The following is a 25,897-nucleotide window of genomic DNA, read 5'->3' on the forward strand; positions in this document are numbered from 1 at the left end:
GACTTCAACCACCCCGATATCTGCTGGAAAGACAACACAGCTAGGCACAAACAGTCCCAGAGGTTCCTGCAGAGCATTGGTGACAACTTCTTGACACAGGTGGTGGAGGAGCCAACAAGGAGAGGTGTGCTGCTGGACCTCGTACTAACAAACAAAGAAGGACTGGTGGAAGATGTGAAGGTCGGGGGCTGCCTTGGCTGCAGTGACCATGAGATGGTGGAGTTCAGGATCCTGCGAGGAGGCAGCAGGGCACCAAGTAGGATTGCAACCCTGGACTTCAGGAGAGCAAACCTTGGCCTCTTCAGGGACCTCCTTGGAGGAATCCCATGGGTGAGGGCCCTAGAAGGAAGGGGTGTTCAAGAGAGCTGGTTAATATTCAAACATCACTTCCTCCAGGCTCAAGAGCGGTGCATCCCTATGAGTAGGAAGTCAAGCAAAGGAGGCAGGAGACCTGCATGGATGAGCAAGGAGCTCCTGGCAAAACTCAACCAGAAGAAGGAAGTATATAGAAAGTGGAAAGGGGGACAGGCCACTTGGGAGGAATATAGGAATGTTGTCAGAGTATGCAGGGATGCGACGAGGAAGGCTAAGGCCCGTTTGGAATTAAATCTGGCGAGAGATGTCAAGGACAGCAAGAAGGGCTTCTTCAAATACATCAGTAGCAAAAGGAAGACTAGGGAAAATGTGGGCCCTTTGCTGAATGGGGTGGGTGCCCTGGTGACAAAGGATGCAGAGAAGGCAGAGTTACTGAATGCCTTCTTTGCTTCAGTCTTTACTGCTCAGGCCAGCCCTCAGGAACCCCAGACCTCGGAGGCAAGAGAGAAAGTCTGGAGGAAGGAAGACTTTCCCTTGGTGGAGGAGGAGTGGGTTAGAGATCATTTAAGCAAACTTGACACCCACAAATCCATGGGCCCTGATGGGATGCACCCACGAGTGCTGAGGGAGCTGGCGGACATTATTGCTAAGCCACTCTCCATCATCTTTGAAAGGTCATGGAGGACAGGAGAGGTGCCTGAGGACTGGAAGAAAGCCAATGTCACCCCAGTCTTCAAAAAGGGCAAGAAGGAGGACGCAGGGAACTACAGGCCAGTCAGTCTCACCTCTATCCCTGGAAAGGTGATGGAGCACCTCATCCTGGAGGCCATTTCCAAGCATGTGGAGGACAAGAAGGTGATCAGCAGTAGTCAGCATGGCTTCACCAAGGGGAAATCATGCCTAACCAACCTGATAGCCTTCTATGATGGAATGACTGGCTGGGTAGATGAGGGGAGAGCAGTGGATGTTGTCTACCTAGACTTCAGCAAGGCTTTCGACACTGTCTCCCATAGCATCCTCATAGACAAGCTCAGGAAGTGTGGGTTAGATGAGTGGACAGTGAGGTGGATTGAGAAGTGGCTGAATGGCAGAGCTCAGAGGGTTGTGATCAGTGGCACAGAGTCTAGTTGGAGGCCTGTAGCTAGCGGTGTCCCCCAGGGGTCAGTCCTGGGTCCAGTCTTGTTCAACTTCTTCATCAGTGACCTGGATGAAGGCACAGAGTGCACCCTCAGCAAGTTTGCTGACGATACAAAACTGGGAGGAGTGGCTGATACGCCAGAGGGCTGTGCTGCCATTCAAAGAGACTTGGACAGGCTGGAGAGGTGGGCGGAAAGGAACCTCATGAAGTTCAACAAAGGCAAGTGAAGGGTCCTGCACCTGGGGAGGAATAACCCCAGTCACCAGTACAGGTTGGGGGCTGACCTGCTGGAAAGCAGCTCTGCAGAGAAGGCCCTGGGAGTGCTGGTGGACACCAAGTTAAGCATGAGGCAGCAATGTGCCCTTGTGGCCAAGAAGGCCAATGGTATCCTGGGCTGCATCAGGAAGAGTGTTGCCAGCAGGTCGAGGGAGGTGATCCTCCCCCTCTACTCAGACCTGCTGAGGCCACGTCTGGAGTACTGCGTCCAGTTCTGGGCTCCCCAGTACAAGAGGGATGTGGCACTACTGGAGCAAGTCCAGCGAAGGGCTACAAAGATGATTAGGGGACTGGAGCATCTCTCTTATGAGGAAAGGCTGAGAGAGCTGGGCCTGTTTAGCCTGGAGAAGAGAAGGCTAAGAGGAGATCTTATCAACGTGTACAAGTATCTGAAGGGAGGGTGTCGAGAGGATGGGGCCAGACTCTTTTCAGTGGTGCTGAGCGACAGGACGCGAGGCAACGGGCACAAACTGAAACACAGACAATTCCATCTGAACATGAGGAAAAACTTTTTCACTGTGAGGGTGACAGAGCACTGGCACAGGTTGCCCAGAGAGGTGGTGGAGTCTCCTTCTCTGGAGATATTCAAAAGCCACCTGGATGCAATCCTGTGCAATGTGCTCTAGGTGACCCTGCTTGAGCAGGGGGGTTGGACTAGATGATCTCCAGAGGTCCCTTCCAACCTCAGCGATTCTGCGATTCTGTGATTCTGTGATTCTGTAAGCACTACAATGTACATATTTTCTGCTTGAGGATATATTCAGAATCATAAACTATTCTGAAAATATCTCCAAGTAACCCAATATGATATTGTATCTCCAAGAAAAGTAGCATTTCAGGACTTGTGAGGAAAGCAACATTATATATTAAACTCCCACTCAATTAATAATAACAACTTTCATTCAGTTGACCAAATGCAGATTCCAGCATGCCTCCTTTGCGCCGTCTACAAATTGAATAATAAAGTCAATTTTGTAGTTTGCCAAAATATAGTTACTATATTTACTTTTTATCTGAGCCGTACACATGATGAGGAGTCCTTTTGGTCATTTGTTTCATTAGATATCATAAGTAAGGAGCAGATCAGCAGAACCATAAAGGACACACCAACCAGCACATTTTTTTTTTCCTTCTCCTGACACTCAATAACATGACTCAAAGTTTATTTGCTGATTTAGCTATCTTCGGTCTAAATTTTAAAACTTATTAAAATATTTTAAATGTTCTACTCCTGGCTTCTTGATATGACTTGCAATTTTCAAAGCATACTATCACCTTAGATCAATCATATAAAGATGTCATGTTAAGAAGTCAATCATTTCGTTTTATTTCATTTAACAAAACTTAATGTGACTGGCACATCTCAAAGTGACACATCAAAACACTCAAACACAACATTTTTATCTAGAATTGGGAAATAAAGTGCTTTCCAAAAACTACTACTTCAAATACTGTCAATATTTTAGAACAAGTCCAGCTTTTGGAGTTGCTTTTATTTAGCAGTAAACAATTATACTGCATTCACTGCAATTGTTAACATTCATGCATTTGACACAAGAAATAAGAAATATCCCAGAGGAAGAAGTTTTCTATTAAACTGATGAATCACTAGCTTTAGGGCTGAATTTTGATCTCTGGTGAGGCATAAACTTAGCCTCCGTGGGGAGACTTCAAGCACTGCTCTTGTGTGCAAATTTGCCTTCAAGGTAGGATTCTCTGCATTAAGAACATCCTCGTCTTTTTAGGCGACTGACAACTACAGTATCACTCTCACCTTTATTATTTCATAACTCTGTTTCACAGGTAGGAGGTAGCTCTGGGGCAGTCTCATATTTCATTATCATGCATTTTTCATTGCAGCCTCAAACCCACATTCACTGGGGAGAAGACCCGCACAGATTTGAATAAAGGAATATAAGCCTGGCACCTAGTTTTTTTACCCAGAATGCTCAAAGAAAAGTTGGAACACCTGCTCCCCAGGGCAATAAGATCATTATACTTTCTACAGTAAGCACAATGTCTTTTCTCTCCATGGGCTGGACTCAAGCTTTTCTGTAAGACCTTGAAATGGAAAGAGCTGGCACATCTCCCAGTGCCAGTGGGTAAAAGGCACGCATACCTCAGTGAACAACCCCAAAAGTCTTGGTGCTAAAGTAGCCAGTGTCCATCATACACTCATGGTCAGGTCAAATGCCAATTTTCCATAGAGTGGTATTAATTCACATAGTCACCCAAATCACACTGTTAAACACGATAATACTAGCTTCCAAATGTGAATGTGGAAAGTACACAGTGAAAACATTGGAGTATGCATTTTCCTAAAAAACACGAAAGTCAAGTTACCATGAAATTACTAGGAAGTGGAACAGTAAGTTCTGATGTATAAAAGGGATGAAGAGTCGATGTGAGACCAAGGACAGAAAAATATGGCTTGCCTGCTGACTCCTCCTCCCCACGGACTATAGGTAATACTGCTATCTTGTAACAGGAATTTTTTTTTCTCATCTTCACTACACTTCACTGCTTTTTCATCTTCACTACAGTGATAAGTGTGTAATGTATTAACCATAAACATTACTTCCGTTATATACTGTGGTTTGAGAGATACAACACCCCAAAAGTATTTTGTTTTATAAAAAAGTGAAAATACAGATCCACCTTTTAAGAGCAAAAAATGCTTTCTATAGGTTCATTTTCAAACAGATTAATTCAAATGGAAATTCTCAAAACATATGCAGTAAAATAAATATGACCTATGATGTTTCGAACGTAACACTTTATAGGAGTAACACATCTGAATGTGTTGTATATTTGAGAAGCACAAAGGCTTGGAATACTCTAAGGAATCAAAAAGTGCAACAATAAGGAAATATTTTCTGAAAATGGAAAAGGTTAGGACATTTATGACAATTTATCAAATCTATCCCATTCCATTTCATAAAATTGTAAATGTATTATAGACTTAATGATTAATTCCAGGTACCACCTGCTGGTACCAAAAATATAGATTAGTATTCAAGATGCATCTTAATAAAAATGAAAATATAATTGAAAAATACACTTTTTGTTACAGATTAGAAGTTCCTGTTCTAATGAAACTTCTCTAGGGCTTTAGAAACATTCACTGTATAGGTATATCAAAAGTCCTACCCTGACAGCCTTTTGTAATAGAAGATATAATTTATACTAGCACAAACATTCTTTTGCTCTTACATCTTACATCAGTCTGATAGAACAAACTACCCTGCCAAATGTTTTCCTTGTCTGTCTAAAAAAGGTTAGAATAGGGCATTTGTCTGTGCAGCTAATCCTAGTTAAATCAAGAAGGGGGGGGGGGGGAAATCACAATAAATCCCATGTCTTATCCCTCAGTGTCAGAATAATTCTAGCACAAGTGCAGCACAATTTGTTGCAAAGCCCATATTCAAAATTTCTTCGAACATCATTCCTCTTTCCTGTGTGATATTTCAGCCTATTTACAATGCTCTGTCATTAGCCAATTTCAGCGTAATAATGCTCCAAAAATGCACAAACTAAAACAAGTGCTTTCTGATGGAATTTTCACAGGCCTAATTCTTCCACTCACCATCAAAAGATGCAACTTTAAACACAAAACGTGAGAACTAGATATGTAAATATATGTAAATATTATTTCATCAGATATCTGCAATATGTTGTCCTGCTGAAAAAACCCTAGTGAATGCAGGAGAACAAAAGTAATCTAAATATAGCTGCACCTCACACATGGGAGCAACAGCAACAAAAATACAATCCCTAAACAGACTTGCTATAACTACAGGGACTACATGTTGGTGCCTTCTTGAGAATGAAATAAGGCAAAAGTATGCCTGACTTTTTTTTTTTTTACACTGATAACATCAGTCACAACCACATGAACTTTATTCAATAATTTTTATGTAATACTAAGGCAACCCTCTATAAACAGAAAAGAAAGAAAATTACTTCACAATAAAGAATTATGAATATCTGACTATTCTCCTGTTTAAGGGGAAGATGACATGGGGTTGGTGAATGTACCACAGTTATTGCCAACGTATCTAACTACACTTTCTAATATGCTTGAAACGTATTTTGCCCACTTAATCATCACAAATGAGAATACTTGTGGTAAATTCATTATGATTCATTTTAACAAATTTTTAAGCATCAAAGAAGTAAAGGACAAAGAGAAGATTAAAGGGAACATAACACATCGTAATTGTGGCTGCATCCATTTCACATACCTACGTGTGATGCTGTAATGTCAAACCATATTAGTTGTTGTCACACAATGAAAGCACAGGGAATAATCACATCACACAATTTTAGATAAAGAAGTCAGCTGTCTTGTATCATCACTAGGCTCCCCCAGTGTAAAAGGAGCCTAAGTCTTCTAGAGACTGGCAGTTAATCTCCTCCTAAATTAGGTGAGACACATTTCCCACCAGAAGTGCCTACTCTTCACTCTCTATAAGAGGTTGAAGATTGAATAGCTTTGACTCCGGAGAAACTGGATGACATGAATCCCACCTGTTATCACACAGACAGGGATAATGTCCAAAATGTATTAGCTATAAAGCAGATGGTAGGATGTTGATCTTGTAATTTGTGTGATGGGATGCAAAGCCAGTCAAAACAGTGAATGGAAGTCTTTTTTAATGTTAGCATCTGTGAAGACACCAGGGAGATTTCTAAGGGTAAGTATTACCAGAATAAGGTTAAAAAAAAAACCTCTTAAAACCAGAGGAAGCTCAAATCTGCTGGACAAGTCATGACAGTTGAAACAAATTCCCCCTGCTTTTTTGTACTATCAAGGCAGATCTTTCCCTTTGGTCTTCCTTTTCAGTCCAGCAATGGGCAGTTGTTAGACTTGCAGAAACCCAGCACCACCCTTCCAGTTTCTAGAAGTGCCTCTTTCCACCTGTCGTCTTCGAAACTTGATCCCTGCAGTCCCCCCATCTGCCCTGGCCAGCTCCGGACCCTTCTCCCAGCAGGGCATGTTCAGGTGCCATCTCCCTCTCCAGGGAGGCTTTGCCTGACCCAACATGCAGCTCCTGGGACACGGACTTACTGAGGCAGTCTTTCTGCTGCCCCACCACAAAATACGTAATGTACTACACTTGTTTGCTCAAAAAATAAATCAAATCATTCTACCATTTGTCATAGTATGTTATGGGGAGAAAAGGCAGCAAATCCCTCAGAGTCCTGCTGGAAGAAGAAAAAAAATCAGGCCTTTTTGGTCTGAGCTCTGCAAGACAAAACACATGGGGATGGCAAGAGGGATGAGGATGGCAAGAGCTTAGCATTGTGTGCTGATAGGGCTTTCAGGAAACCACAGCTTCCTTTCTGTCTTTCATAAGCAAATGTGATAAAATACATATGAAAGGTTGAAAGTTTGGACTGAGAGTGATCTTAACTCTCACTTGATTCAATCACCTCTACTTCTCACTTAACTGAGCAATAAACTAATAAATCTTTCTAATAAATCACTGCATTAGAATAAATACACTGTATGGATTCTAATTCAGCCCAAATTTTAATTTATTCCTGGTCACTAATACCAGAAAACTATAAAGCACTAGGTATCAAATTTGGAGTAGGCGCAGACTTGGTTTTAAGTAAACCTGGGGTAATTCATTGTCATATTTCTTCTTGTTAAGTTAATTGTAAATTGTAATTAAAAATTGTAATTAATCCTCCCTTTGTAGTTGCACAATGATTTTCAACTTGCCGTAGATACACCTTTATTTTGCAGCATTAGTATTTACAAAAAGTTGATAACTGCATTTATGTTGCAGTTTTAATCTGGAACAGCGCTAATGTTTCACATATTGTTCCTGAATAACAAGTAGTCACTAAATTAGGAATACCATGTAAGCCACGTGGCAAAGATAGCATATCATTTTTAAAAGATTCCTCCCTACAAGTTTTATGTAGTAATAAAAAACTGTTTTTCATATTTAAAACAATTAGCCATAGGCATGCTCCAGACTACTTCCCTATAGACAGAACTCACACATTAGCCCTAGTCACATATTTAATTCACTTTTTATGCAAGTACCTACTCAGTTCCTAAAGGGACCCATAATTCTAGAGCCTTTCTGTTAACTCAGTAAAATAAAACAATAATAAAAAATGCTAATACCACTTATTAATAAACAGTTAACAACTGCACTGGAGAACTGCCCTATCAGTCATGACTGCCATGCAACATGGGACTGTGTGAAGGAAATCTTCTCTGATAAATCACCTGCATTAACTAGGGATGCATCTATTGCCAGGAGATGCAATTCACTGTTCTCAATTAAAGCTTAATGAGGAAGACCAGAAGAGATGCTGTAAACTTCCAAGGAGGCACAGCTATTGTAGTGTAAGATAAACTAAATTTTAAAGAAATGTTTGTTTTTCAGTTAGGTCACTTTTTTTTTTCTTTCCTTAGATTGCTGTACCTTGTACAGGGAAGAGTTTATAAAAACATGACTTGAAATTACACTAAAAAGGTAAAAAAGGAGCAAGATGGAAAAAGGAGATGAAAGAAACACTAAGGAAGGAATCAAGGAAGAATGAAAACTAAGCAATGGAGCAATTCAGTGCATAGTGGAGGGGTGGAATACCTGAGAACATGGAAACAGAAAAATTATATTTAGAAAAGATCTATAAAGAAGGTATGAAATGACTAGTAATAAAATGGAGACCAGTATAAAAAAGAGGAAAGGACTGAACAGTGAGGCAAAGATGACTATAAATAGGGTGGAGTATAAAGGACAAGAAGAGAAAATGGGAGAAACCGGGAAAGCAATATTAAAACTTATGGGAAAGGACATCCTGATGTGGTACCACTCACCTGTCCAAAAAAAGCACTGCATCATTTGTACAAAAGAGTCATAGGACAGAGTAGTTGACACCTGCAAATTAAAGTGCACGACAGACTGCAATATATCACACAGGAAGGGTTAAGGGAACAGGACAGTGAATGAAATGCTAAGAGACCTGCATTAAATTACTAGTTTGGCCATTGTCTTCCTGTGTGATATGAAAAATGGGTATATAATACCTCCTACCTTGTTCTGAGGATAAAACTCATTAATTCCCATGAAGTGCTCACGTATTACAGCACTGTGGGGGCAAATAAGCAAGCAGAATATAATTGCTGTTGGAGGATAAAGAGTACGAAAGACGTATTACTGACTGATGGACTAAAGGGTTAAAGATTGATTGTTTTACCTGAGAAATCCAAAGGCTGCAGAATGATTGGTCTTCACAAGCTTTTTTTTTTTTTTTTAAATCCAAGCAAACAAAATAATTGGATTCAAAAAGGCTCCTCTAGACAGCAGATGAAGAATGAGAGAGAAGGATCTCCTGAATATGGTACAAAAACAGGAAGAAGGAAAGCAAACTATACTGGAGAATATTAACGTAAACCAGAAAAAACACACATAATTATATTAGAGCAATGTTCTTCTGATAAAAAGGAATAAAAGAAATCATATTTTTAAAGGCGTGAGTGGAGACAAAGAAAGATTGGAAGATAGAACCTATGAGTAAGATAAATTTCTTCTAATTCTCCGAACAACTAAATAAGATCTAAAAGGTTCCTTATAGGAACTTGGTCAACAGAGGGAAACAGACACCTAGAAGTGATCCATCTCATCAGAGACACTTATATCAGAATAAACAGAATAGCTCTCTAGATGTATCCACAGTGACTAGCTTAATCTTAGATATCTAATTTTAATAACAAAATTACTGCTCCTAATCATTCCTACTTTTACTTATAGATACAGTACATAATATATAGATACTATCATGTCTTTTGATTAAATGAAGGGTCAGAGCATGGAACAGCATAAAGTATGAACTTGTCAGAGACAGCAGAGAATGGATGGCAGAACACTATGTAGGTTTTACTAGCTAATGCGTCCGAGATGATTCTAGTAAAATCTCTCTGCACAAAAAGATGCCACCTAAATTCTCTTACCCATACTCATTGCTAAAGTTCCCACTACTAAAATATTTGCAGTTTCATTTAAGTATAAGTATGTATAAGATAGAACTTTTTTTTTTTTTTGAAGCACTTGTTAAAATCTCACAGGACAATGTTTTACCTGATGTAAATGACAGCTCAGCAAATCAAAACAATGTGACACAAAAACAAGAAGAAAAGGAATTAAATAAATATAAGAGAAGAGTTTAAATTCAGCAAAAAATCCATTAAGAAGTAGCCAAGTGAACACAAGCAATGAAGAATGATGAGACACCACAGAAAGAGGGCTTCCTTCCATGGAGCAGGCAGAGAAGGAAGCACTGTTAATAGCGAGGGAAGAACGGATGAACTGACAGCAAATGGTAGCAATTCCACTGACCACCGTAAGGAGACTGTGGTTACAATAAACTGTATTAACCAAAAGGGAAGACAAATGGTGGCAGTCGTGGAACCAGAGCCATGGGACTGGATCATGCATCCATGGACAGCAAAAGGGACAGCAGACAACATACCCCATGGAGGCCATCTGGAAAGCTATAGTAGCTTTGTGCGAAATATTTTTGCATTTTCACTGGAAAGCAGAAAGGTCTCAGTCCCACCAACCCAAGAACGATAAAGAGAATCCCAGTATTAACTGGGATATAAAAATTTGCTGTCTAGGTACCTGGATGAACTCTGATCTATTAAACTCTCCCCCTGCCTGAACAGGGACAGCAAGGCCTGTGAGTGACCACGGGGCCTGGACACACTGCTACTTACTCACAGTGTCAACAGTTCAGCCACAAACTAAGTTGTTAAAGACTTCGGTGTGGGGTTACTATTAGCTAAAGGACCAATAATCTTCCTATCCTCCCTCTTTGGTTAGCAGAGGAAGGTTACTCCAAGGGGTGATCTACAGCACAAGCATCATTAGATGTGCTGTAGGCAAGCTTCTCTGTTGACCACAGAAGGACTCTACGGAGATTGGCCTTCTAGGATAAAATCACCCTTTAAGATTATCTTCCCCCTCTCACAAATGCCTGGTAGCTTCTCCATTTCAAGCCACATGAGTGGCACGTGTTATTTCCCTATTGGCATCGGAACAATGCTGAATGTTTCAGAACTGTAAATCTAGATTTTTTTTAATACATAAGGGATTGGAAGGGCAAGTGAAGATTCATACCAAGTTAAGTTTTACAAGAATAGGCAACAATTTTCAATTTAATGTACTGGATATTGAAGAAACTACAAATATAACCCTGAAACATACAGGGAATCTACAGGAAATATATCAGTACAACAGAGATAACTCTTTTAAGGGAAGTCAGGCACATAAAAGGCACACCAATATTAAATCTCGTAAACAGGAAATTATTTTTCACACAGCTTATAGAAAAAAAATATTGTGGAGATGTAAAATCTTTGAAAAATCATGTAGAAATAGAGCAAGTAGCAGGTCTGGGCAGGTTGACCATTCTGCTCCTACAAAATAACAGAATCCTACTGTAATAGGTAAATCAAATAAACAAAATAAACTGGAGTAAACAGGTTTCACCCATGTTTCAAGAAGAGCTCCTCTACGGGTATAAGAACTGAGGAAGTAAAGTGAACAGAAGACAACAGAAGCTTCCACAATAAAGTGGCCTAACTCAGGTCTGGAAGAGGAATACAAGTAAAATCAAGGATGTAAGTTAAATCACAGATCCATGTGAGCATGATCCTTTGTTTCTCTGAGACAGTTTTAAAATTGGATTTCTTCTGTCTTCCAACGTATTTGTATCCTTCACTGTAGACGTTTGTGCTGCAGTTTATGACAAACCACCAAGAGCTGCCAAAGTAGTGCTGTGTAATCACACAATCTCATTTTAAAGTAATAGAACAGAGGGAGTTGGAAGGAATGGACCTGGAAGTAGAAATCAGCCACTGCTGTTCAAACAGGAACAGGGGAGATGAGTTTGCAGTGTTCGCACACATTAATTAGATTCAGATGTAGGTCTTCTCAACTAAATCCCAGTACTAGATTTCTGGCCATCTCATACTTATTGTTTCTTCTTTAAAGTTAGAGTCACTGATCACAATGATAAGGCACACAAAATACAGCTATTTTCACATCCAAAATGTCTTTCAAAAAAAAAAACCACTAATTTTATAACCACCTTTTTGAGGCGAAAATCAAGTAAGTACGCCCACAACTATGTATTCCCAAAGAAGTGCTACAATTAAAACACAAGCTGTTCTTGGATTCATATTCCACACTTACTTGCTGAATCTTAACTTTACTGATGAAGGAAAACAATTACTACATTTTTGACTTTTAAAGAAGTATTTGCATAAAAAAATTAGAAAGTGAAAAACGCAAGATACTGTGGAGAGCCATTTTTAGGAGGTGCACATTAGTGATTCCTAAAATATGGGACCTTTTAAAGGGATCTAAATCTATATATACAATTACATCTCTAAATTAATTGTTCTTGTTTCGTAACACTTGAACTACTTATTTACAGCAACATAAGAAAGAATTTTAGTTTATAATTAGCATCTGTATTGCAGCTTAAGGAGGATAAAGTTTAGCATTATTATGAAATTTCACCTCTATTGAATAGCAAGAAACAGAATTAGATGAATTTATCTGGGTTGAACAAATCCAGCCCTTAGCAGATGTGCTGAACTGATAAGGTGTCAGTGGCAGAGAATGTGAGAGTGGCCGCTCTTTTCACGCTCTAATCAGAACTCCTGGGGGACCAACTGGCATCTCCTTAAGTCAAAACATTTGCTTTCAATGCAGCCAAAAAACTTCTGATCGTGCTAACTGAAAAAGCTTAAACGGCAGGCAGAAAGGACACATTCTCAAAGCAACCAGAGACTTCACAATCCTACACTTTCTTGAAATCTCTTCCATTCACACTGTTATCTAACCTTGGAAAGAAGTAAGTAGAATAAAAGGAAAAACGTCCACAGATAGAACGCACTCCCTTTGCCTTCTCCGTCTTTAACCTTTTGATTTGTGGACTGTTATGAAGGAAAGAAAAGTAATTGATTACTTCAAGACACACAGTCCTATCAACACACTTGCAGCTCACCAGAACCAGAGTCTCAATGCCATATTTTATATTGTAAAAAGTGCATACAACAGAGATCTCTAAAACATTTCAGTCCACTAAGCAAAAATATCTATGCAAAACTTAGAGCAACATCCAGTTTAAATTCCTCTGCTTCTGCTTATACGATTAATTCACTAATTAATTCCCATGGAATGCCCCAGGTAAACTAAAGATGCAAAGAATTGTACTAGACGTTGGTTACTGCTATTCACCTTTGCAACCTGCCTGAATTTTTTCTCAATTGGACAAGTGAGGAGTGCAAGCAATCAAGTTTACAAGGCTAGAAACTGATTAAGCAGGCTCAAATAACAACAAGTTGCATTCTTAAAAAATTCCTCTGACATTATATATGACAGAAATGGTAGAGAAGTTTGCAATCCTAGGATTTAAAACTTTCAATTCAATTAAGAACATTCCAAAATAATATCAAAGCTACATGATATATTTAGCCTCCAAATATAATATTTAAGCTTGGTAAACACAGGAGATGTTCTCAGAAGTGATTGGCATGTTACTACAAAAATCCTGAAAATCCTAGTGAATTCAATGAAAAGAGATGAATAGCTTTCAAATTTAGGTCAGTTTTAGTTAATATTACTTAAAGCACAAAAGCTTTAAAACTTTGGATAGTATGTTTGTTTCTTGTACCTGAATTCCAGTACTCTTAGTTCTGTACAAACATATCACATAGTTCTGTTTGACATGATCTATGCATCTTCTTTAATTGCTTTACAGCAGAAGCATCAAATACAATATTGACACCATCAATCTCTAAAGAATATTTGATTAAAAAGTGCAAATGAAGCATGCTGATACCTCTGATTAATACATTTGCAATATCTTTTCAATGGTTTTATAAATTACATCTATAATGAAGACAAGCAGTTGTATTATATCAAGTGACGGTGAAGACAACTTGCTTCTTCCCAGAAGACATTAAGATTTTTAATAGTTAAAGCCAGAATAGGAAACTTCAAACAACTTAAAGCAACAGTTTTATTAGAACTTGGCATTAAAATATCATGCATTTTATCTAAAACTTTGGAGTGGATTTTCCATTGCCCCAAATCTTATTATATTAATATGAATGATCACAAAGTGGATGAAAATAGTTATTCAGTAACATTTTACATCTGCTTTTCACTCATGTAAAAGAATTCTTACAGCAAATGCAGAACTAGGAAATACGAGCTTAGAAAATGGGGCCAGAAAATTGTTTCTTCAGAGTACAGTAAACTCTTTACACTTACCATTTTGTTTCTCTAGTCCTACAATTACGATTTTATTGCATTTCAAGAAATGAATGATACTGAACCATCTTTTTTTCTCCCAACATATTCCCTGATCAGTAGCTCAGAAAACTAAAGGAGGGAAACCAGACCTTTAGAATTAAAATATAAAATATAATCTGGTTCTCTAGGAAACTTTTTAAGAAAATTCTTATTTTCTTACTTCTGTGAAATATTTGAACGATAGTCTTAGATTTTGATTAAACTTTTCAATCCCCTTATATTTTGTTAAAACGAAACAACGAAACAAAAAGAAAGTTATTACTTACATCGTTCTGATCATCTTTTGCATTGTAATAGATTATATCGTTATTCTGTGAAAGAAAGAAAGGAATTCTGTTAGTTTAGAAGTAATAAAGATAAAGATCACAATCAATAATTTGTACTAAAACACATATTTTCAGGCAAATCTGCATTCCTTTATGTATTTTGAAATTATAACAGAATCAGACCTTTACTGAAGTTCATGCTCATTATTGTGTTTAGCCATTCCCATGCTCCATAACAACTGTTTTCACACCACTATCAGGATATCTAAACCAGAGCCCATAGCATGCTGAGGACAAAGGAGGAAATTCCTTTCCCCATCAGACACTAAAGCTAATTCTTGGTTCACCTGGATCCTCTTTACTTTGTACATGGTTGCATACGGAAACAACTGTGCCGTAAATAAACTGTTCAATCCCACCCCCCCCCAAAAAAAAAAGCAGCACCCAGAAGTGCTCAGGATCCAGCCAGCAGTGGTACTAACTGCAAATGCTAGCACAAATATTTTCATCACAAGATGATCTGTCTTATTAAAAAAAAAAAAAAATCAGTTCAGAAGACCAGGAAACGGGAGGACCCCTCTCGCCATGTCTCCTAGAGCTGCTCCCCTGGAAGTCTTTCCCTGGAAGCTTTTGTTGCAGGAAAATCAGATGAGGAACACAGACGTATTTATCTGGATATAACACATATATTCTTTTTCTATAGTGATTTCATTTAAAAAAGGAACGTTTCCATATAAACACAGCTCTAGTAAGTCTTCTCTTGTACTGACTTTCATCAGTGTAACAGCTTATTTCCCCCATGCCATTCCCACTCCTCGAGTTTACCCTAACGGTACACCTGGTCGAGTATCATTTAATGCATAGGGTTTCTAACGTTGTCCTCTGTGTATGCAAGTCCATTTCTCTACTTGAACAAAAGGGTTCTGTATTTTCACAACTGTATTTTCCCCTTTATTTTAGGTTTTAGTATATTTTAATTGATCAAATCTAGCACTGCTATCTAATTCTACTGGACTAAATAATATTTTTTAAATAACCTATTAAAGAAGTATGTTTCAGAAACAAGACACATTTAGAAGTTAATTAAAATAAACCTCCAAAAATAAATTAGATACTTTTTTCGGCTATACATGCCTTGTAGTCCATTATCCTGCCTGGAGATATTACCTATATAATCCATTAGAAAAACATGACATTGGTTATATTTCACTGCTCCTAATATAGAAAACATGAGCTACACAGAGCTACAACACACTGAATGCTGTACAGTTCACAAATTAGATTCACGGATCAGTTAAAGCTATAGAGGACAATTTTTCATAATTTAACCACTTCTAGATGACAAGAACAAATTGCTTTGTTGCTGGTTCCCAGGCAAGTAGTTTAGTTATTTATTAACTGCTTGACACAAAGAATTTGAACCTTCCTATTGTCACACACTTCTACAGCACCCTGACATCAGGGCATACTGCATACTTTTTCAGCAAGCCTAAGACACAACAGAAACACCCCAGTCTTTTTTTCTTTCTTTCTTTCTTTCTTTTTTTTTTCCATACAGTAATGCTATGAGGGAGAAAAGTAAATATTCATTATATTCATTAGTATTTCAGTTTATGACTGAAGGGAATTAGTAGGACAGTCCTGAAGGTGTGTTTATGGAAGAAATGACTTTAGGAGACTATAGGTATAAATGAGAAACTTTAACACAGTATCAGTGGTTATACAAGCTTGCAAAATTTATACATTGCAAAAGGATGGTTTACATTGTTGTGAATTCTCCTTTCAAAGCAAACAGTTTCAGTATCTGACCAGGATATGAAAGGCAAATGAATATTATATATTGCAGGCCAATTTATTGTTATATTTTTGACTGTTTTGTTATTTTCCTATTCTATTTTTCACTATCCTGTTCTGTTCTGTTCTCTCCTGTCCTATCCTATCCTATGCTGATAATCCTCCCTCCACACTTTCACAGTATTGCAAAATTATTAGTATGTGTTTTAAAATCTGAAATTAAGACCAAATTTTTATTTGAATTTTCTTTGATTTAAAACAATTGATTTGCCTTAACATCTTGGCATTTTATAGAAAATGTGTTAAAGCAACCAAAAGGATGCAATGTATAACATCTCCTTTATATCGCAGGTACCCTGTTGGTAGTGATAAATACCAGGATGATGCACAATCAACCAGTGCATTGCCTTCTCCTCCCAATTTCATGTCATCAGCAAACTTGCCAAGGGTTCATTCAGTCCCATCATCCAGGTCATTAATGACGATGTGAAACAGCATTGGCCCCAATACTGACCCCGGGGGACACCACTAGTGCCTGGATCCAAAGCTGGACTTTGTGCCACTGATCACAACCCTTTGAGCCTGACAGTTCAGCCAGTTTTCAGCCCATCTCACTGACCACTTATCTAGCCCACACTTCATCAGCTTGTCTACAAGGACGTTATGGAAGACAGGGGCAAATGCCTTACTAAAGTCAAAGTAAACAACATCTACTGCCCTCCCCTAACCTGATCCTCCTCCACCAAGGCTGTCTTCCTTGCGCCACACTTCCCTCTGCTCTCAGGGGCTTGGGATTCCTGATGGCCAGTTTCACCAGTAAAAACTGAGGTGCAGACAGCATTGAGTACCTCTGCCTTTTCACAGATCACAGAATCACAGAATCACTGAGGTTGGAAGGGACCTCTGGAGATCATCTAGTCCAACCCCCCTGCTCAAGCAGGGTCACCTAGAGCACATTGCACAGGATTGCATCCAGGCGGCTTTTGAATATCTCCAGAGAAGGAGACTCCACCACCTCTCGGGGCAACCTGTTCCAGTGCTCTGTCACCCTCACAGTGAAAAAGTTTTTCCTCATGTTGATGACTTGGAGGGGTTCAAGACTTCAGTGGAGGAAGTAACTGCAGATGTGGTGGAAATAGCAAGAGAACTAGAATTAGAAGTGGAACCTGAAGATGTGACTGAATTGCTGCAATCTCATGATAAAACTTTAACGGATGAGGAGTTGCTTCCTATGGATGAGCAAAGAAAGTGGTTTCTTGAGATGGAATCTACTCCTGGTGAAGATGTTGCGAACATTGTTGAAATGACAACAAAGGATTTAGAATATTACATAAGCTTAGTTGATAAAGCAGCGGCAGGGTTTGAGAGGACTGACTCCAAGATTAGTCCCAAACACTTTGAAAATACACAGAACATTAGTGAAAGAATTAGGAATCCTATTGCCAAGCAAGAAAAATGTCAAATAATACTCTTTTATCTCTTCTTTCACAGACATACTGCATAGCTGAACACTTGGAGGACAAATCGGTGTAAATTCCTACAAATGCTAATAAATACTTTTTCATGAAGTGTTGGTAAAATACATCTGTTTTAATTTTAGCAAACATTTTCTTGTCTCCCCTTGGAGAAGACTATGTGGATAAAGAAATGTTCATTCCATTACACTTAGGATAATAAAATTTAATACTAACCTAATAGGTCCTGTGACAAATAAGCCATCTAGTTTTAGTTTAATATCTCTTATTGTATGACATGCAGTTTAAGGCACAATTAGACTCTCCAGAAATGTGGCCTACCACAAATAAAAAATCACTTCTGTTTCTAAACAATATAATTTTAGGAAATAAAAGCTTACCTAGTTCTCAAACGGGGGGGAAAAAAAGAGTGACAACTACTACAACCTGTTTTTATTATAGCTTTATAATTTTACATAAGTGAAACGTCACAGGCAAAATTAAAAAAAAAAAGGAGATTAGCAGTTAGTAAGATTTTTTCCTTCAATTTCTATGAGCAGAAATACTGATTTACCTCTTGCCTTTAGAGTAAACATAAAGTCCAGCAATATTGTAAACTTGCGGGAATTACTTTGTCTGAACATGTGTTGTAAGAAATGGGTTGAAAAGCGCATTTAAAACAGAATCTTGAAACAGGACTTAGATCTTAAATCTAGATCCTGATCTTAAAAAATCCGACTACTTTTTTTACAAAAACTTGACAAATGTAAAACAGTTCAACAACATCCCAATGTAGAAATACTCTCATATGTATATTACCCATAATGTGGAGAAATGAATCACTTGCATTAGGTGTTTTTTCCCCAGAAATACCATTTATTAAAGAGCTAGTTTCCCACAATTATGAAATTCATACACTAATTAAAAAACTCCAGGTTTGCCCACAATTTATGCAAAGCCCAGTCTACCTGGATTTGTCTAGAAGGCATTTCCCAAGGTTCTACTAAGACTAATAATAGGAATGAAAAGATGAAGGTGATGATTATTGGCAATAACATAAAGAGGATTAAAGGTGCTGCATATTCTTTTTCATAAAATACACTTTTAAAAAAAATGGTGAGAAAGATAAACTTATTTATCACCTACAGTTTATTTCTCTGGGAACCTTCAAAATTATAGTTTTCATGAGACAGACATTTGTTCATTCTCAGACGGACTGAAGTGACTGATTAATATCCCTTAGAATACCAAAAAAAGCTATTTATTAATCTGCACGCTTGACTGACAGTGGCTAAAACATGCAGCCCTGACATAAAAGGATAACTTCGATAATGGCAATGTAGAAGTATAGATTCAAGATAAAAATATACTCTATGAAGAATACATTTCCAAGTCCTTGACACCAAAACTGACGGATTTGAGCCTGGATGCAAAGATTGGCATGCGTCCCATCAGCCCAGGCTGGACTGTGCCCGCTCCCTGGGGTATGCGTGTGTGTGTGTGTGTGTGTGCAGGTGCAAAGCTTGCACTGACACCTCCTAGCCATGGCTTGGTCCTCCTACAATAAGCTTAGTGCTGTCACCTTGCCTGGTGTTCCTTTTCTCTCGTGACAATACCCCCTTAGACGCTGACATTAACCATGCTTGATTTAATTTACCTTATGCAAATTATAATCAGAAAGCTGAGTGAGATGTTTGGTTTTATGTCATGCGCAAAGCACAGGAGAAAATTATGTTATTTTATTACAAGGTAAATAAGTAGGGTTTTGTTTGTTTGTTTTTCCCACTGCCCATATTATACTACACTATATGTTTACTTAGAAAAATTGGAAGTAGGAAAGCGTATATTTGTTCAGTTGGAACAAATCTGATGTCATTTAGAAACTGAACTATTTCTGTCAGTCTGCCTCAAAGCAATTAACAATGCCATTTTACTTTTTTTTTTTTTAATTTTAGCTAAACAGCAGAAATGCTTTATGTTGATATCAGGGTGGGTTTTGTTTGTTTGGTTGATTGTTTTTTTCTGCTGAATATGCTCTATAAAAATGTAAAAGATTACTAAAAAGATTACTACTGTCTTCAGATAGTCTCTGGAATTGATGATACAAACTGTACCAATGAAGAATAGGAAAAACCTTTCTATTTAGAACAAAACTCAATCTTCATATAATTTTCACCATAAGAACTGTTATAAGAAAACATAATTAAACTGCTTTAGCTGTCAGGATGATACTTAACTTGATGAAAAAAATAGAGAATTTCTTTTAAATATTAATTGCAACTTGACTGTAGGATTAAAAGACAGAAGCAATTGAATGTGTCAAGATAAATGTAATACAACCCCCAGGCTCATGAGAAATACTTGTCAGACAAACAAACACCTGAAGCAGAAGCTATAGAGCTTTTGTGTGTTCTTCTGAAACAATAAAACATACTCCAGGAATAATTTCTGCATAAAGGCATCCTATAGCTCAAAGTCCTGCGACCAAAAGGTAATCTCTGTCAGACACGAAGATAACCGGTAATATAATGACGGAATTTGGTTAATTTATCCACTAGCAACATAGTTTGATCTTTCTGTATTAATTATTTCCAACTGTGTGGATTTTTTTTTTCGTGTGACGGAGAACTACACCCACCGAGTACGGCAACCAGTGCCCTATCTTTTATTGCAAAATTCCAAAGGCAAAATACTTCCTGTGGGAATGAAGACTCAGAGACTTAAAAACATATTGCTGTTAACCTCTGCCATAGTTGATTATGGCACAGAATGGTTCTTATTTTAGCTAATTAAAATAAAAATTTCTTCTTCAAGTGTATTTAGAGCTACAGTAAAGCTGAAAGTGTTGCTACGCACACGCATTTCCAAAGATTAACCATACACTACTCCACAGCTACAACTCAGCCTGTCCCAGAGTTTGTATATGGGGATGCATGCCAAAAGCTTATCATTTTAGATTTTCAGCCTTTTAGAGCTCTGCTGCAACACCCCCATAATGAAACACTTTTTTTTTTTTTCTTATTACATCCACATTCATACTGCTACAGCGTTTGGTGAACGGGGAACATGTATGCACCTGGCCACAAAAGGCAGGGAGCAACTCTCTAGCTGACAGCTACTGTCAGGGCTCAACTTTTGTCTTCACGCCCACCAGGACTAGCTCAAAGGGCAGACTTTTTCTTTGCTCTTTTGCACTGAATCATTACAGAGCACATTTCTCTTTCGAATAAATACTGTTAATGGTCTTTGTACCCTAACGTTATTGAACTACCTGTCCCAGTTGAGTTATGCAACCTTCTACCTCCCGTCATTGCTCATGTCCACACTGAACTGCAACTCCGACGTAAGAGACATTACCAATAAAAGGCCAGTGAACAGAACTCTGCCCTCGTTAAGCTGACATGTCAAAGTACGCATTTCCACAAAGAACTGCTGTGTTTTCTTTTTCCAAGAAGAGGTAAGTTTAGCAGGTTGAGCAGCACAAGTCTACAATCACCTGGGAAGGACACGGGCACCTCTTGGCAGCCGGACATAAAAGTTTAAAAGCTATTTGATTTTCTTTATTTATTTTCAGCATGTCAAAGTGAGGAAGTCTGCCTCTTCTCAGCAAATGGGGAAATCTGACATTTCTGAAAATAGACTTTCTCTCATAGTTTTTAATGGGAGAGGTGAAATAGAGCAAGAGGCTTTGTTTTGGGACAGACTGACGCTTTCCTGGCAGTCTGTAAGCTATCTGTGCATTGTTTTGCTTTGGGTTTTCTCTTAAATAAAAAGCAAGTATTCATTTTTGAAACACTATGCATTACTTGCTTACTTTCTTATGCATCCCCAGAATGAAACTACCAGCCAGGAGCACCACATCTAAGGTAAGATGCAGAAAGGAAGCTTTGGGTGGGCAGTTATTTCCACCTCTAAAAGCGCCCCCTTTTAGTTGAAAGAACAGCTATGTATGTCAAAAACAAGGATTCAGTTGTTAGCAAGGCCAAGTCTCTCCAAGTCTCCAAGTCTCTCCCCACGGAGGAGTCATGAGCCCTGGGCTCCAGTGGCAGGCAGCCTCCCCTAACACAAACCTTCCCGAGGCTCTTGCTCTTCTACCATCTCCATGATTTGAGAACTGATTCCTCCACTTTCTAACCCTGCAGTTATTTGAAAACAGCGCTGAAATGATTTTAATCCTCTTTATTATCTTTTTTTTTAAAGACTGTTCTGGATGCCTTTTTTTTTTTTTGAAGAAAAATATGATATAGAAGCCGCATAGTAGACACCACAACTTTGTACGCAGTTCTCTTCAGGCTGTCTTTGTTCCAGAGACTTTTTCCCATCATTTGATTTCAGTCCGAACTGAAACTTGTTGAAGTCAATAGAAGAACTTTGGAATGGGCCCTCTATGGACATTTTTTCAAGTTATGAATGGGAAGACATGAATAATATGATTATAGTCCTACCGGATACAAACTCCAAAATCAATATCCACTCCCACTAGGATGCAGAAAGATTTATAATATCCCACTGGCCTGCCCTGGTAGGAGGAAAAGGAAAGGTAACGATTCCAAATAACCTTCTCTCCCTCCTACCAGCCAAGCCTCCCTCATATTCTTAGCATCCTCCCAAAGAATGACAAAAAGCTTAAGATTTTATAAACTCTTATAATAGCGAAGCAGCATCACAAATGGGCATGGAAAAAAAAAACAAAAAGGAGACTAACAGTGAGTTTAAAGAAGTGGTTATATACATACATAGATGCACACATATATCTTGTGTATCCCTCCTCTACTCCACTGAATCAAAGGCAAAATGAGCAGAAATGATTTTGAGAGAGAAAGCTTTTTAATCCTTTTTGGTTTCTTTGGTAAATATATTATTCCAAAAGGTTCAGGAAACTGCTAATTTTCTCATCATAGTAACTCCTTCAAAGTATAACCAACTGAGTAGAGAGTCTTCTTATAAGGCAAAATGCAGTTGATTACAAAGCAGATTTCCAGGTGGGAAAATGAAATGAATATATTAGCAGCTAATTAACCTCTATATCACACTATCCTATCTGCTTAATGAAAGCATTAATGTATTTTTATTTTAACTTAGTTTATTCAGCATTATTTTCTTCGGTTGTTGGCAGAACACAAAAATAAAAAAAAAAACAAAATTATCTAAATTTAATGCAGATTTTATCTAGATTGTAAATCCTGGGATCATTACAGTACACAAGCCTAGTTAAACAATTTGGACATGAAATTTGAATCAGATTTGCAGGACACTGTCACTAGCATTCTGAATCCTTCTTAGATAGGGGTTAAAATGTAATGAACTTCATTTATTTACAACTCTTGCACTGTCATAACTACCTATGGAAAATACGCCAGCTCTCCAACTCCAACAGATCTGCAGCAACCTTGGAGGAGGTGATTTTTTTTGCCAAATAATGGGCAAACCTATAAAATGATTTACCTCTAACAAAATGAGTTTACACTTGTGACACAGCTACTGTGCTACTGAGTAGAGGGCTCTAGTGCAAATGGTAGAGCGCTGTTGCATTGACGGAGATATAAGAGATAGGGCAGTGGCCAAGAATTACAACTATCATGCCAGCTCTGGACACTTAGACGGCAAGGTAGCACGCTTCTCAATGATCCTTATGAAAAGAGTTATAATGATTATAGCCAACTAGAAAGATCATGTTTAGGAATGTTAAAATCAATGGTTACAAAACATTTCAAAGGAATCAAGCAGTATGCTACCATTAAAACTATATTACTGGTTTCTGAGCCACTAACAGTTGCGAAGCAAAAGATCTTGAATGCTCATAAACTAATTATTGAAGAGATGAAGTGTGAGACAGAGCAAGTACTAGCAAGAGTTGGCAACAGATGCTAAATCAGCAAGACCAACATCTAAGCACATCTTCACCTTGGGGGCTGAAGAGCAGCAGAGACACGGAGCAGCAGAGACATGGAGAATCACATATTAAGGGGATGAAATCAAAGGGGTGGGCAGCCCAATGCCTAGCGTTTTGGCATGCAACACTACCATGCAGTAAAAACCCAAGCGGCTGGCGTCCAAGTTATCCAGAAAAATGACTGAAGGCACCAGGTATCTCCCAAGGCTTATCCAAAACCACCTGTGCACTGTGATAGCCGCCAGCTACAGCTATCCCAGGGATATACTACACTTCATCAACTCAAACTCCAGAACCTAGAAGCTGAGGATAAATGCCTCTATCTTTTCTAAATGGTACTTCTACCATTTTTGCACACAGATGCATATTCACTTAGGCAACACTTGGAACTGATCAAAAGCTGTTAAAACCAATTAATGCTGAGCAGAACCAACACTAATGGAAAATGTGGATAGACCGTGAAAGGAGACAACTCTCAAGGAAGAAACCGTGATCTTCTTTCAGCTTTTCTTTTTATCAAATGATATTCAAGTAAGCTAAAATGTATAAAGAATGGACTATAAAAAATGAACCCCACAAGGCACGACTGCCAGTACTGCACAGCTAAGGTTAGATTACCACAGTGGTCCCTCTGGCTTTGTAACGTACGAAACAATTGATGGCCATAAGAAACTGAATCCAGCTATTCTACTTAAGTAATTATGGTCCAGTATACAAAATGCAGGGCATATTCCTAAAGAGAATTTTCACTTCTGACTGTAAAATGGTCATTATTATTCCACAAACAAGGTTATGCTCCCTTTCAAATCCACTGTCCTACCAGGAAAATAATCTAAAATTATTATGATAATTTTATAATAATAATAGTATAATAAAAATAAATGTTGAAGCAACTTATTCACAAGGAATCTCATCCAGCTCACACTGCAACTAATGGAAAACTATTGATACAACAGGTCAGATAGATAGAAAAAGCATAATTTCTATACTAGAATATCTTCTTTGATTTTTTTTTCAAAGGCTGCACATTGTATTTTAAAGCCATTTCTTAAGCTCCTACTTTGGAAGTACACACAATTAATCAAGCCACAACGATTAATATCAGGAAAAAAATATAAGCAATAGACATATGCAATAAGTTGCAGAAATTTTGAAGTATCGGTGCTCATAACTATTTTTAACTTTGACATTATGAGCAGACTGATAGATGGATTAATTCTCAGAAATCCTATAAGTTAGTAAAGTATCATATGACCATGAAGACTATGATATAACTCTTATGAAGCAAAGAATTTAAACAGGAAGATAAAATTTATTTATGAATATGTCTGCTTTAGCAAATAATGAGGAAAAAGCAATGACATTAATTCAACATGCTCACTTTGGTTCCATGCAAATGCATCAATTTTAATTTTTGTTCTATCCGTTCAGTTTATTCTGTTAAATTATTGCATGTAATATATAGAAGCAATCTGTATATTCTGCATAAAAAGTTAACAAAGTGGAAAAATAAATATTAGTTTTCCTTACTGAAATTACATTATCAAACAAAACCAAATCGAAATTATCAAAATAATGTTTTTTTCATCCTAATGTCAAATCATTAACATTTTCACAAAAAATAGATTTAACTTTTATAAACACTTTTTTCCTAAGGAATATCAATTCCTACAAAACGTATGTCATCTTACTTTTTGAAAAATGCTTTGAAATGAAAGATGAAAACCTTATGTAAGACAAGCTATTTTTACATTTACATACATACACAAACTTTGAGAACATGTTCAACAGTTGAAACAGTTCCACGGAAACAGAAATTTTCTTCTCTGTTTATTTATCTCTTCACAAAAAAAAAACAAAAAAACAGTATGTGGCAAGGAATCTATTACACAAAGTCAGGGTAATTAAATTCTAAGCAAAAATCTTCAAACCAGACTCATGTCTTTTAAAAAGCTCACTGTATGAGAAAAACTGCTAGCATTTTGGATAATTTTCTTTAAACTGCAGCAGCACCAGCTGAGGGATTTATGCATCTCTTTCTTTCCTCTTTTTCCATATGTAAAAATTAATATACAAAGAGAATATAACTTTCTGTATTTCCATAGAAAAATTAAACTCACAGGATTTTTTGCATAGCATTACAATAGTGTATGAACACAGGACAAATGAGTTTTCATACCTAAATTATGAGAGTCTGATCCAAACTTTGGATCATATCAATGTCACACCTGCCATTGACTTGTGAAGTTAATGGTATCTTTTAAACAAAATTTTTAAAAAGCATTTGATTTTTTTTTCCCTGTCTGCATCAAGTCTTCTGGTTTATTCAGTCACGCAGTTTTTCCACAGAAAGCCATAAGAGATACAAACATATATAAAAATGTTATACTGCATCTAAACCAAAG

General features: G+C 37.8%; 1 protein-coding gene across 2 annotated transcripts in view; it reads right to left on the minus strand.

Moving 5' to 3' along the window:
* CACNA2D1 (calcium voltage-gated channel auxiliary subunit alpha2delta 1) overlaps window positions 1–25,897 on the minus strand; it is a 421,781-nt gene that overhangs the window by 184,825 nt on the left and 211,059 nt on the right. For both annotated transcript variants that reach the window (XM_013944009.2, XM_067316841.1), the window contains one exon: window positions 14,352–14,396. In XM_013944009.2, coding sequence (XP_013799463.2) covers window positions 14,352–14,396 — 45 coding nt within the window. The remainder of the gene's footprint in view (window positions 1–14,351; window positions 14,397–25,897) is intronic.

This window comes from Apteryx mantelli, chromosome 1 (genome assembly GCF_036417845.1).
Source record: "Apteryx mantelli isolate bAptMan1 chromosome 1, bAptMan1.hap1, whole genome shotgun sequence".
NCBI classification, from domain to species: domain Eukaryota; kingdom Metazoa; phylum Chordata; class Aves; order Apterygiformes; family Apterygidae; genus Apteryx; species Apteryx mantelli.